The sequence below is a fragment of the Urtica dioica genome, chromosome 2 (genome assembly GCF_054948205.1).
Source record: "Urtica dioica subsp. dioica isolate 48M chromosome 2, U.dioica_male_clone48M_v1_H2, whole genome shotgun sequence".
Lineage (NCBI taxonomy): Eukaryota > Viridiplantae > Streptophyta > Magnoliopsida > Rosales > Urticaceae > Urtica > Urtica dioica.
The window spans coordinates 47,595,389-47,609,852 of NC_142757.1; the positions used below are offsets into that span (position 1 = coordinate 47,595,389).

The 14,464-nt window shown below is 36.0% G+C and overlaps 2 protein-coding genes and 1 long non-coding RNA gene across 6 annotated transcripts; 2 read left to right on the forward strand and 1 right to left on the reverse strand.

The window, feature by feature from the left end:
- The first annotated feature begins 316 nt into the window (after nucleotides 1-316).
- Nucleotides 317-2,009, forward strand: LOC149405118 (scopoletin glucosyltransferase-like). The gene has a single exon (XM_089606851.1). It carries the CDS (start codon nucleotides 392-394, stop codon nucleotides 1,853-1,855), a length of 1,464 nt encoding a protein of 487 aa, XP_089462977.1. The 5' UTR covers nucleotides 317-391; the 3' UTR covers nucleotides 1,856-2,009.
- Nucleotides 2,010-2,365: 356 nt separating this feature from the next.
- EDR2 (ENHANCED DISEASE RESISTANCE 2) lies at nucleotides 2,366-10,425 on the reverse strand. 4 transcript variants are annotated; one of them, XM_089606850.1, is made up of 22 exons: nucleotides 9,875-10,425; nucleotides 9,538-9,612; nucleotides 8,629-8,682; nucleotides 8,345-8,410; nucleotides 8,001-8,098; nucleotides 7,342-7,409; nucleotides 6,963-7,079; nucleotides 6,801-6,841; nucleotides 6,617-6,717; nucleotides 6,059-6,154; nucleotides 5,662-5,726; nucleotides 5,505-5,576; nucleotides 5,244-5,399; nucleotides 4,899-5,122; nucleotides 4,775-4,814; nucleotides 4,538-4,686; nucleotides 4,169-4,270; nucleotides 4,027-4,071; nucleotides 3,792-3,932; nucleotides 3,094-3,189; nucleotides 2,863-2,964; nucleotides 2,366-2,725 (listed from the first exon to the last, which is right to left on the reverse strand). In XM_089606850.1, the coding sequence occupies exons 1-22, from the start codon at nucleotides 10,016-10,018 to the stop codon at nucleotides 2,618-2,620; spliced, it is 2,160 nt and encodes a 719-aa protein (XP_089462976.1). In that variant the 5' UTR covers nucleotides 10,019-10,425; the 3' UTR covers nucleotides 2,366-2,617. The 4 variants fall into 4 exon arrangements, with proteins under 4 accessions (XP_089462976.1, XP_089462975.1, XP_089462974.1 ...); XM_089606849.1 differs by having other exon boundaries at nucleotides 7,342-7,415; XM_089606848.1 differs by having other exon boundaries at nucleotides 8,001-8,104.
- A 1,992-nt stretch (nucleotides 10,426-12,417) lies between these two features.
- Nucleotides 12,418-13,722, forward strand: LOC149405120 (uncharacterized). Its single transcript, XR_016293794.1, has 2 exons — nucleotides 12,418-12,658; nucleotides 13,438-13,722. It is a non-coding gene; the product is annotated as an uncharacterized LOC149405120 (long non-coding RNA).
- Nucleotides 13,723-14,464: the final 742 nt, after the last annotated feature.

A 14,464-nucleotide genomic window follows, 5' to 3' on the forward strand; every position in this document is an offset into this window, starting at 1 on the left:
TCTACGTTGTCATGACTCATGTCGGCCTTCTGAAACACAAATATGGTTTCAGTTACACGTGTCAGAATATAGTAACTTGCGGATGAAGGAATCCAAGTTTTGGATCCTCAATTAAGTCAAGAATTACTTGACACAGCATAAGAATAATAAGACTAAAAACACTGATTTGTTTGTCCTACTCCTATATTATATAGTTGCACCTAATAGTCAACCAGTTTCATTCCTTAATCAATAAGCTTCTTTCAACACGTTATCACGTTACCCTTCACTCTAGTCTCTATATATAGTGTCTGACTATCAAACATACTTTGAAAGCTTACATACATATCTTAGTCTATAGTACCAAACAGCCAAAAACAAAGAAAAAAGTGAAAGTTCTTACTTTTGTTTTATGGAGATATGGGTGGTTCCGTTTTTTGGGCAAGGCCATCTCTTGCCAAGCATAGAGCTTTGCAAGCAAATAGCTTCGAGAGAGTTCAAAACCGTCCTTCTCATTCCTTCAAACTTGTCCTCCTCCGTCCCCGCCGATCTTCGCCGGAATCCGGTCGTTGAAATTATAGAAATCACGTCGGATTCCGGACCGGGTTTTGACCCGAACCATCCGCCCGGTATGGACCCTCATATGGCATTGGGCCTTGAAAACATCCTGGAGGCCCGACTTTTGGGCCCAAATGGAGTTCGGCCCGTTTGCGCGGTTCTCGACGTCATGATGGATTGGACGGTCGAGATTTTCCAAAAGTTTGAGGTTCCAACGGTTGGATTCTTTACGTCGGGCGCGGCCTCGGCCGCGATTGAGTACGCCACGTGGAAGGCCCAACCGATTGATGTTGGGCCCGGAGAGGCCCAATTACTCCCCGGGCTTCCCAACGAAATGGGTCTCACTTACTTTGATACTAAACAGCCACGACATCGACATGGGCCTCCGGGCCCACCCGGGCATCCAGGTGGGCCTTCAAGCCCATTCAAAGGTCGCCCACCACCACCGGGCCCACAAGGACACCGCGTGCCATGGCTCGAAAAAATCAAGGGATTATCTATCGGGGCGATGATCAACACGTGTGACGATCTCGAGCGTCCGTTCATCGAGTACGTATCCAATCAGATCGAGAAGCCAGTGTGGGCCGTGGGCCCACTTTTGCCCCAAGGGTACTGGAAAGTAAGCGGCCACGTGGTCCACGATCACGAGATTAGGACTAGTAATCGAGGGTCGAACGTCACGGAAGACGAGGTGATCCAATGGCTAGACGAAAAACCACCTGGATCAGTACTGTACGTGGCCTTCGGCACGGAGGTAGGTCCCACTATAGAGGAGTACTCTCAATTAGCTGACGCCCTCGCTACCTCAACCCACCCATTTATATGGGCGGTCCCACAAAATTCGGGTAGGCCGGGCCCGCCAGGGCCAGACCCGGCCCATGAAGGATTCTATCCTGAAGGGCTCAAAGCCAAAGTGGGCCCAAGGGGGCTCGTTATACATGGGTGGGCCCCACAATTGCTGATACTAAGTCATCCATCGACGGGCGGATTTTTGTCGCATTGCGGGTGGAATTCGGCCAGCGAGGCAGTGGGACGGGGAGTGCCGATTCTGGCGTGGCCAATCAGAGGAGACCAATTTCACAATGCTAAGTTGCTCACATCATATCTACGAATTGGCTTCACCGTGTCTGATGATTTGTCGGAGAATATCACTAAAGATGACATATTGAAGGGAATAGAGAGGTTGATGGGTGACGATCACGATGAGACAAGGAAACGAGCACTTGGGATAGCAGCCAAATTTGAGGATGGATTTCCTCTTTCTTCTATGGCAGCTTTGGATGCTTTTAGGGATTTCATCAATCACAGACAAGCTTAAAACTATCTTATTATGCTGTGGCTACTTATCTTTTGTCATCTTTTTTTTTTTCAATAAGTTATGTTGTACTGGTGTGCTAGTATTGACAAAAATAATGATAGTATGCATTATTTGTATTATTGGACGTGCTAGTAAATAACAACATTATCAAGCAGCTTCCTCTTGGTATTCTTGGAAGTATATTAGAATAGTTCAACTGAGTTACAAGCAATGCATAATATGTTTGTTGTGCAATATATTTATCTTGTACGATTATGCTGTAAGCCTTGGTTTTAACTTTTGACCAATAAAAACATTCTTATGATAGCTTTATCAGTAAGTAATAAAAAAAAAAAAACAAAAAACAGTTGGAAATGTGGTGAAATGAATATCTCTTGTTCTTAATACTAACGGAATTATTACCACAAACACAGTCAGCTCTCCCTCTGAATTGATGGAGATCACTCATTTGTGAGCATAAATGCCGAACAAGTACAGTAAAAGCCCAGGAAAGAGATATTCAAACGAGGGGGAAAGAATTATATATATTTTTTATATATGGACAAATAAACAGTCATGTACGCTTATTGACAACGGTGTGACAGCTTTTTTTCACTATTTTGTTTTGCAGAAAATAAAATAAAAAAATTGCCACCGGAAGAAAACTGGCGATATCCGTTGCTCCAACTTGGAAGCAATAAGATCAGAGTATGCAATGATCACATGCATACCTGAATATATGATTTTTGTTAGAAATCGGTGGTTTGAACTGTTTTCGATTAGTCAAGACGGGTCTGGTTCCAGCTTAGGCACTATGGCCGACGAGAGTTCTATGTGTGACACGCGTACGGCACCGATCAGCCGCTCCGGTAATTCATCTGTAGTGTTTGCCTGAGAAAAATAAATTAAACCCACTTCACAGATTAGTTTGGTTAAGTACTTGAAAGTTGAAACCCGGAATAGCTTGTCATCATAATCTTTCTAAACCTTTTTCTATTAGGACCGAAAATGAGATGAACAAACTTTACCTGTACAAGAAAAGCCATATCGACCACCAACGTTGTAATAACCCCTATGACTAGTCCCAATACGCCATTAGCGACGGTGGAGGAACCAATGTCCACATCAATCTACAGAACAAAAACAAAAAAGTTAAAACCAAGTAGCCTCATCCGTGAGTCTGTTTTACATTTTGAGTTTGTTGGTTTGTTTTACTATTTTTTTTATCATAATTCTAGTTTAGTATTAGTGATCCTTACTTCAAGGTACTTAGGACCACGGATATAATTGCAATCAACTGCTTTTCCTAGTAAGCACGGGGTACTTCCAACACTCTGCCTTACGATCCACGAGCCCTGTAAGATATAGCCGATATGAAATCAGAAATCGTGTATGACAGCTCCCAAAAGAGCAGAGAAACTGAGCAGCGAGACTTAAATTCAAGGGAACAAAAAAAAGGCTATATAGTAGTAACTAATAACTTAGAATCAAACTTCATTTTATCCTATTCCAAACCATTTGCTATTTTATCTCTTCGGCAAGTGCTTTCAAAATCAATCGTAAGGGGGAAAAAAATAAGATACAGATTTGTCGCATACATCTAAAGGTGGGCAAAACGATTAAGGTTAACCGTTAGTTTCAATATATTTTTCCAGGTAGTTGGTTAAACATGGATAACCATGAAATAACCGGTTTAAATTAACAGTTTGGTTAATTTTAACCAATATAAACCATTAAAATTAGCTCATTAGTTAATTTTAACCAGTTTAAATGTAAATTAATTGACCGTGCCCACCTTAATGCACATCCACAGGTTTACATAAGTCTTAAAATAGGTGTCAAGTCTAAAATATTAATAGTGCAGTTACACAAGGGTTCACCGTTAGTTTTACGAGGTGTTCTTATTATATGTACTTCAGTAATGGGGACACAAATTAAATAAAACAGTCAGTAGTACCTTAGGAACTGATGGGATAAGCTTCAACCGACTATTGCGGAACTCATCGTCACCATCAACAAATCGTTGTAGTAAAGAACCCTGTACTAACTCCTTACTCACGAAATAAAATACCATACTATAGTGCATTGATGCAGGGACCTGAAAAAATATTGTTTTCCTTCAATGTTAAAAAAAGTGTTTATACGGCGATTACACCAACTTCTAATTTCACAACAGAAGATAAAGAACTTACTTGCAGGTTTACGACGAAGGAGAAGAGACCCTTTTCAGAGGCAACCTGAAGGTATATTTGCAAAGGGAAGCTCGTATAATTAAAACCCCAACTAAGGGATACCGTAAAAGAGTAATGAAACAAATGATACAAGAATGCATACCTGCGCAGCACAACCTTGACGACGTGCAACATGGTCCATTCTCTTCGTGTCTTTGAACCAATCCACTGCAACTAGATCCATTAAATGCTTTCCAGCAGGAATCTTCATTCACACACATTGCCAAAAGAAAAACCGAATAAGAACTCGAGAAAGTCATATATGCATGGGAAATGATTTTTGTCACAACTGACGACTTCCTCCACCAAAAGTGATAAATAGCAAAAACTGTTTAAAATTATTCCACTTGTCACACACTCAGTGGATCGTTAAAAGTCGGACCCGTGACAAAAGCATTACTCTATATGCATAGAGATGAATATTGAAAAGAAAAGAAAAAATTGAACAAAGCAAATCATAAGCAGAGGTAACCTTTGTTTTGTCATAACAAAAACGCTGGCTACGAACTCTGAAGTTGTTCGCGTCAGATATTCTCCAGCAATCACGAGCATTATCACGGTCATTACGCGGTAGATTACCCGAAAAACAGGATAAATCAATTTGCACATCTGGTTCTTCTTCTACAAGATGTAACAGAAAATATTCAGGCTAGATTCAAAATCTCCACGAGAAAATTCTCTCAACAACGAAACAGAATGCAGTTTCTACCAATTTTCTTGACTTCTACCTCGCGCCTATTTTGGTATGCCTGCAAGCAAGGAAAAAAAATATATTACTTTGACTTAAAACTACATAAATGACCAAGCTCTTCCTTCAGAGGAATGAATGTAACCTCTTGCTCCACATCAGCAATTTGAAAATCCTCGTCCTCGTCAGAGTACTCATCAATCATCACTGAATTTCGGTTTGCAGAATTTGTGTGGTCGAAATTGACAGAAGATTCGAGTATCTTTTGGTTCTTCTTAGAAGTAGCAGATGAAGAAGCCATATTGACCATCACTGGGATTCTCGACGGCGCATTCCTTTTATCCGACTGAGCAAACCACTCACGTAGCCCTGTTATAAGAAACAACAGGTATATTAGAAAGGAAAATCAAGGTCATGCAAGCTCCTACTAGAGCATGATACTTGTAACCACAAGTGTTGCATCAATAAGAAATAAGCCAGACTACTTCACCAGCAACACTATTTAACATCTGGAGGACACAATGCTGCTGAAATGACGACAGATAACCAACACCCCATCCTTTCAAATCAATGTGTATAAGGTGTTGAACCTGTGCTCTCGGTCTCCCATTGCGAGGTTTTAGAGGAGATATGTTAAACCCTCCACCTAAAGAAGGAAAAAAAACTAACTGTGACGGACTTATCTTAGAATAAGAAATAACAAACAAAAAGAAGGCATCACTAAAAAATAAAAAAAAATAAAAAAACTGACTCTCAATATGTGCCCGGACATATCCTGGCTGAGGACCACAGTTTTCATGCTCCCTGGAACGAAACAACACAACTGGAAAGTAACAAGAAGGAAACTCGGTTAGGCTTTGAACAGAACAACTGAAGACTGGAGACGAAATTACAAACCAAATGCGTACCATAACTCCCGTCATCGTTTCTTCGCCAATAACGAACATAGCAAAGGTCACGAGGCCAAACAACCCTGCAATAGCCAGATTTTTGTAACGAACAAAGTATGCGTGACACCGAAATAAGCATATACATAATGCCTCTCTGTTCCAGAACCCTTATAAACTCAAAGCACAGGACTGTAAGAGTCTGTCCTATTAAAGAGAGAGAGATGAATTCCTAAAATTACGTGATTGGGTCGCACTTCTTATGAAATTGGACAAGTATAACCGTAACATTCCAAATGGTATTTTAATATACATTTCAGAGCTCTATGAGTCCTTTGAGGTTAACTTTCTCTACAGCATTATCTATAACTAACGTTTCAAAAACCGGAGTCAGGGATATGTGGAAAGAAATAGGTACATTGGAAACCAATCCAGCTGAAGCCTGTGGTAGATTATTGCTGTATGACCATCTACCTCCTCCACTAAGCTGCCATATTGAAAACTGCAATCCCACCTGTATACAAGGGAAAACATGTTAATGAATCTTTTTAGATAAATGCAGTACAACCATACAATCACATCTGCTTCTTTAAAATCAGGATCAGTTATAAAGAAAATGTGCGTTAATGGAAGTGTAGATAAACACCATGTTCTGCCCTCTTACAACTACACCTATCTTAAAAGCTGGGATATTTTAACCTCACCTGCTCTTCTATCATTTGCATTTTACATCCAACTTTTCACTTACAAAAATTCAACATAAGTTTCGCCACCAAGATATGGAAATCTTGATTGCAAATCAAAGAAGGATAAGAACTGGACCGAAACAATGTGAGGATTTATTCTTACTTTTATTTTTATGTTCCAGCTTTAAGTCAACTTTAACAACAATGAGTGTTTGACTCACACATAGACGAATAATACATAAAGGATCAACACTTTTGTCAAGTTCCAATTGAAAGAGGAAAACACCTACTCAAACCGAGTTCCATCCATGCTCATTATAAGCTCAAAGATTTCTTCACATGAAGCCTCCACAACACCAACAGCCTTCATTGCTCGACTACAACTCCTTGGCTGCAGGAAGAAAACTATTAAGTACAATTGTTATATAAAACATGCCAATCTTTCAAGAAGAAAAGAGAGGGAAAACTCCATACAAGGTAATCAGCTTCAAGAAGCTCTTCGAAGATGCGAAGTCCTAGTAATGGAGGATACAGAAGTCAGTAACATAAATCTCAACCGCTAAATTTTCCTAACTAGATAATCTGCACACAAAAAAATATCATATTCATTATATAGAGTTAGAAAGCTGGGTTCACCATTTTGGCATTGCAGAAGACGCCAAAGCTTTCTAGAAAATGATTGATTGTTCGTATTCTGGTTAGAAAGATCTGAATCAATCTCCCTTGTCCAGTCAAATATCGACTCTGGAGGACCTGAAATATAGATCAATATGGTTAGACTAAGAAAGAGAATAGACCAAACAATCAGAATGCTAAACATGGAAGAAGAAGAAGGAGGAGAAGAAGAAGAAGGAGGAGAAGGAGAAGGAGGAGGAGGAGGAGGAGGAGGAGGAGGAGGAAGAGGAAGAGGAAGACGAAGAAGAAGGAGGAGGAGGAGGAGGAGAAGAAGAAGGAGAAGGAGAAGCAGAAGAAGAAGAAGAAAAATAAAATAAAAATAGATAAAATCTATGAGTACCATTTCCAATTGTTGTTCGCCGCATCAAACTATGGTGAGCATGAGTTTCATCTTCATCCTCTGGTGCACTGAACCTACCAAAAAGTTGAAATGACGGAACCATACAAAGTAAGATGGCATATTATGCCTTGGAGTACCACAGTCTGCATGTCATTGGGCTTTTTTATTATGCCTTCAAAGTATTCCCAAAAATATGTGGTTTCAGCACAATATAGGTAGTTTTGTTGATGAGTTTTTCACTCAGAACCTGGATTAAATTTAGGTAGGCATGGCCAAAGCACTATAAAACTGCTAAACTGAAAAGTGCAATACGCTGATTTCAGTACTGTATATACTATATCGTACAGCTTTTGTTGCTTTTTTCTCGTCATGAAGTGTCAGGGATGTATCTTATGATCACCTTGTGTTAATTTTGATCCTAATTTGTTTTGGGAACCCCACGCCCCCCAATACCCGGCTCCAGGAGACAATAAGGTGTCAAATAAAACCCTAAAAATCCTATTATTAAGCTTCCATGATAAATGTTTAAGCACCGCCAAGCCCAAAAGTTATTTAATAGGTTCCGACTTGCATAGTCAGAAGTTTTACGCATATAGTGACTATAGCAATCAGAATACTTAGGCACAAAAATTCATAGCCAGTACTGAAATAATACTTACTGACTTTCATGATCTGATGATGAAGCAGTCCTCCCATTATCCATTCCCGATTTGTATTCAAAAGATATGTACTTATTACCATTTGGAACCTGTGCACCCTGGTGCTGCAGATATTGATGTTCAGACCCAGTACTAAATGCTATCGGTATTGAATTGTGCATTAGAACATTATGCTATGTAAAACAAATAAAGAGCGGAAAGGGAAGAAGTAACACCTAAAAAGTGAACACACAACTTCCTAAGATATTATTCACATGTGCATATTATTCAAATGAACACCTTCCGATGTTGGGAAAACATACTACAATAAAATCAAGTCTTCAGTGAGGAGATTCCAAATATACCTGGTCAATTACAAGTTCAACTTTCTCCTTCCAGAAAAGTGCCTCTTGGATGTTAAATGCCGCCATCTGAAGCACAAAGACAGGTAAAAGTGGAGGACCAATCAATTTCGATCACACAAGCATGCGCCAAATATATCATCACATACTCTCTGGCGATTTTGGAAGAGAGTGCATTTATTATAGCAAGTTGTTAAAGTGTTTCCCCATTAAACATAGATCAGAAAAGCATATAACACCAGCACTTATGTTTTTAAATTCCTGAAGAAAGTAAATAGAAGACTCACTGTAATCCGGTGGTACTTCTCTTTCTTGTTGTAAATGGACAGAACATAAACCATCTGCACACAAAGGAAAGGTCGACGTTAAGCAATATTAAGCACAAAATACATGGCTTCAGGGAACACGTCCTTACTCTAGATCCAAAGTTGCATTTCATCATTTGAGAATATGCTTTACTAAATCATAGTGGGACACGAGTTTGAACTTTATACTACATATAAAAAATAAATTAAAAACGAGAAATCTACAAAACATTGCTATTTGGGGTTGCGAGATATACGAGGTATATAAAACCCACACGACAAAGAACTTTAACTTCGACCGTGTTCAGCATCCTGAAGCACTTGGTGATCATGCTTTTGGCCATAGAATGGCACACCATATTGTTAGCATAGAATCCCAAAGTATTTGATGCAGAACATAATGATAACACTATCTTGAACTTAACTACGCTGCCTCATACATGAATGGCCAGAGATAACTTTTGCATTTCCTCAGTTCCTAGTTTTTTACCCATAAAGCCAATTCTCTTATTCCCTATAACTGTGAGTATCTGGGCCTTTCCCAACCAAGCCCACAAAGTATCCAGTCTATCATCTAATTACCAGACTCGGCCATCTTAACAGTCCAGTGAAGACCACATTGATTACTTTCACTTGAAGAAAACACTCATCCAAACAGGGCCACAAAAATAGAGAACTGAACGAGCTTAACAATAAAGTACATTGGAATAAAGAACAATTCAATTGTATTATATATATATATATATATATATATATATATATATATATATTCCTTGAAAAATATTCAGCTATGGAATTCCAAAATTAAAATGGCTGCTCAAGCTCATTATAGACTGAAACCATAAAAATGTCAAAAAAATTATGCATAATAATAGAATAAAAAGAACTCACATGTCCATGGTGGGTCTTCAATCCCCGGTCCTCTACTCTACAATTCCCATCAATGAGCATAGTCTTAATTGGTACCTGAGCAAGCACATAAGAACCGAACGAAAATAATAAATAAAAATGCATTAAAGTTGACCTTTTAAAAAAAAAAAAAAACTCTTTAGAGTTCAATTGAAGCTCATTATATTCTCATTTCTTTTACAATAAAAACGAAACTTTTATGTCTAACTTTTATATTAACAGTCCACAATTCCAATCGAAAAGATGAACCTACATTTAAAAAGATCCTAAAGCTTTTCCCCAATTGACTAAAAAAATTCAAAAATATCATAAAACAAACCTGATTATCCTGCGGCTTTCTCTTGTAATACGCGAGAAGACGAGACTCAAGCACAAAGTACCGCATATGGATGTACGATCGTCCGATCTTCCTCCGGCCATAACGAACCATCCAACCTTCGTACACGACCTTCGACGCCGCCATCGTTTCGTCCGCTCCTCCGAATTCGACTCCGTTGACTCTCCGAGCCCGAAGCTCGGATCGATCTCTGAAGCTCCGAGCGGATACGAAGTTACGAACCTAGTCTGCCTGATCGGGCATCCAACGGTGGCGGAAATCGGAGATTCTCGGCGAGAATTCCCGGCGGAGAATCGGAGATTTAACGATCTCCGTCGAGATCTGAGAAATATTGGGCGTTCAAACTTCAAATTCACCGCATTGGCTTTTCTTGGTTGCGATGACTTCAATGAAGTTTCAGAGGGAAGATCTTGGGTGTGAAACGACGGTCGTTTTGGGGGGATCACAATTCAATGCTCTCTAAACGGGGTTTTGATGAGACAATTGGACAATAGGAGGTGTTTTTTTTTTTTTTTGAGACCCAGTTTGAAAGAAGGTTCGTCGACTAACGAAATAATAAATATTTAAATAAACAAATTTAATAATGGCCCCTGAAAACGTGCGTATGTCTATTTCTCACCCCTAAACTCTTAAGATTATTATTAATTGTCCTACAACTATCACTTCTCGACTAAAAATGTCCCTTCCCTTGTATTTGAAGGGATGGCAATTTGGTCCGGACACGAAACACGAAACGGTTACGACACGATTTAAAGCGGATTTGGATTTCAATAAATGGATCGGTTCTTAATTGGGTCGAACACGTTAACACGATTAAATAATGGGTCAAAACAACACGATTACGGTAACACGAATAAAATCCGATTAACACGATTATTAAATGGTCGACACGAAACACGATTACGACCCGAACGAATATGACCCAATTAATACGATTACGAATAATAACACGATTACGACCCAGTTAAACACGATTAATATTATATATGTAAAATTATTAATTTATAACTATAAACATAAAATTGATATTATAAAATATGATGAAATAAAATAAGGTATATTAATATCAATATCAATTTACGTATGATAACATATAGTCAATAGTATATCAATCAACTTCACGAGAGAAATAATAATATATCAAATTAGTTGTTTTCAATTACTAATTTAAATAGTACATCTGGTGGTGTTCTCATAATTCACAATTTATAATCTCAATAACAATAATCTCATAATAATGTATTGTATTCAATTTTATTTGATTTCAATTCAATTCAATTTACATTGAACAATCACAATTTACAATTCACAATCACAAAAACAATAGTTTCATAATAACGTATCGTATTAAACTTTATTTGATTTCAATTCAATTCAATTCATATCGAACAATCAAAATTAACAATCCACAATCGCAATAACAATAGTCTTATAATAACGTATTATATTCAATTTTATTTGATTTCAATTCAATTCATATTGAACAATCACAATAACAATAGTCTCATAATAAGTATAACGTATCATAATCAATTTTATTTTATTTCAATTCATATCGAACAATCACAATTCACATTTACAATCACAATAACAATAGGCTCGTAATAATGTATCCTATTCAATTTTATAATTTGATTTCAATTCAATTCATATCAAACATTCACAATTCACAATCACAATAACTATAATCTCATAGTAACGTATCATATTCAATTTTATTTGATTTCAATTTTAATTCAATTCATATCGAACATTCACAATCACGATAACTATAATTTTATCATATTCAATTTTTTTTATTTCAATTTTAATTCAATTCATATCGAACAATCACAATTACTATAGTCTCATAATAACGTATCATATTCAATTTTTGTTTGTTTCAATTTTAATTCAATACATATCGAAAAATCACAATTCACAATCACAATTATTATAATATCATAATACGTATCATATTCAATTTTATTTGATTTCAATCCATAATCATATAATCAATAGTATTTGAACAATCACAATTTATGATGAAACCTTCGAATATTAGAGTAGTCTTGGATTAAAAAAGCCATAATTAATTTTGTTAACTAATACATATTGTATTCAATTTTATTTGATTTCAATTATAGTAAAATGACTTATTACCTCCATTTTTTTCAAATTCGATTTCTAATTTTTATCTAAAATATAGACACCAATTTTAAGGTTTTTTACGTTCTGCTATAAAATATAATTTAGTCACTTTACTTTACTCGTGTTAATATTTAATATATAGTATATAAGATTGAAATTTTAAATATAAATTATAATATATGATATAAATAATATATTTCGTGTAATTTAAACTTTTATTATTCATGTAACTACAAATTTTTAGATTAATATTGAAATTTGACATTCCCTCCATTTATCTCCACAAAATTTCAATCTATTCTTTTTATTTTGTTTTACCCTCCATCAATTTCCCTCCCTTTTTTTTACATTGATATTTCAATCTAACTTTTTTTATTTTGTTATCACGCAGACTCAAATAAAGAAAGAGAAGACTCAATACAAAGCACACACAGAAGAGAATGAGAACGACAATCGAGAGAGAGAGAGAGATTGAGACAGAAAAAAAATCAAGAGTGAGGACTGAGAATCGGAACGAAGGAGTGGAGGTCGATTGGGGTTAGAAATCTGAATTGGGGTTTTCTTTTAGGGTTCAAAATCTGGGGGTTTTTATTTTAGGAATCATCATCAAGGATCGTCACTCCGAACAACAAATTCGTAAGTTTTCTCGTGAATGCCTATCTTTCTTTCGACTGTCTACTTTTTATTATCGTTGAAATCCACGATTGCTTTTATTCGAAATGATATATCTCCGTTAGTGAAGCTAAAGTTGGACCCAAACCCATCTGTCGCCACCCTGTCTCCGAGGTTAATGTTTATTTTTCATCGCGGTGTTTGGTGAAATCATGTTCATTCTAGTTCGACGAGTTCTTATTTATTGATTCTGATGCTTATGCTTCTGTTTGGTTGAGAATTGAGATAGAGGTTTGAACTTTATTTTTTTGGTCTGGAAGACTTATTGGATGTTGAAAGTTTTGTGCTATAGAGTTTAAGGTATCTTATTTGAAAATAGATAAAATAAAAAAAAAAAAAAAAAAAAAAAAAAAAAAAAACCTTAATCTTATTATTGGACTGTGATTTATTCTTGTTTATCAATTGTATCTCTGTTTCAGTAACTTGAAATGTTTTACAAAAATATGATTAAGTAATGCATATTGTATGATAATGGGTTAGTTTTAGGGCTTTTCATGGCATAGAGATTAAATCTAGTGGGATGGTTTAAGTAATGCATACTGTATGATAATGGGTTAGTTCTCGTTCTCATTTTTCTGGTGGGTGGGTTCTATAAATTTGTATACTTTTTTTTATTATTATACTCTGCTTCCACTTGGTTTTAGTATATTGAGTTTTGAGGAATCTGAAGCAATGAAATAATTTAGAAGGTTAGGTTTGAACTATTTGGTCCCCTCATTAAAATATATTTGTGGATATTTCAGGCATACATTTTCGATTTGGAGGGGTGAAGGCATAATTGAGGAATCTAGAGAAGCAAAAAAATGTAAATTGCATTCAAAACTCTTATTTTTGTTTTAAGTTATGTTCATGAATTTAATTATATAACCTGCGAGATTGATTATTTTGGCAAGTAGTAGTTTCTTTTAACTATTATAATCATATATAGATGTAAGCTGTGTACACAAAAAAAAAAAATCAGATTTAGATGTATTTTGTTGGCCTTTTGTTTTCTTCTTCTCTGGCAGATAATAAATGGTTTTTTTTTTCTTTCTTAAAGTCATACTTTGTAACGCACTGACTGCTAACTTTTTACGGAATGTAACTGACAGATTTCAAATAGATTTTAATTTTGAATCAGTTGAACAAAGTGTTATATTATACTATGTTTTTGATAATTTAATCACAATGAATTTACTTCGAATGACTAAAAACGATTAAAACACGATTAAATAAACCATTTAACACGACTATTTAATGGTTTAATTTAAATGGTTATGGATCTGTAAAAAAAATAAATGGTCGGATTTGGATCTAATCTTCAAACACGATTAATAAATGGTCGGATTTGGTTCTAGTAATTATTTTAAAAAACACGATTAACACGACACGGTTACGACACGAACATGAAATTTCCATCCCTATATTTGACGATGCAATAACCGATAAAACTGCTTTGCCTTTATTTGTTGAGAAATTGTCACATCTACTACCATTTCAATAATATTTTCTAAAAATCCACTAAAAATTAATTTTGGCCAAAAATACTACTTGACTTTGTGTGAAAAACCCAAAATATCATTTACTTTAATATTCCTTACATTTTGATCGAAAACCAAAACTCAATTAATATTTATCTTTATTAATTATTTTTCATTTAGTTGATTTTATTTCTCTTTCTCTCTCCCTAACCGAGTTTATTCAAAATCTCACCATCACCGATTTCTCAAAATAAAGATAAGTAATAATTGTTTTGGATTTTGGTCAAAATGTAAGGAATATTAAAGTGAA

Coding starts and splice junctions, on each gene's coding strand:
- LOC149405118 (XM_089606851.1), top strand. CDS start 392: ATGGAGATATGGGTGGTTCCGTTTTTTGGGCAAGGCCATCTCTTGCCA.
- EDR2 (XM_089606847.1), bottom strand. CDS start 10,018: ATGGCGGCGTCGAAGGTCGTGTACGAAGGTTGGATGGTTCGTTATGGC. Junction 5,577..5,661: donor AAACGATGACGGGAGTTATG/GTACGCATTTGG, acceptor GTTACTTTCCAG/TTGTGTTGTTTCGTTCCAGG. Junction 4,815..4,898: donor TTGCTGATGTGGAGCAAGAG/GTTACATTCATT, acceptor CCTTGCTTGCAG/GCATACCAAAATAGGCGCGA.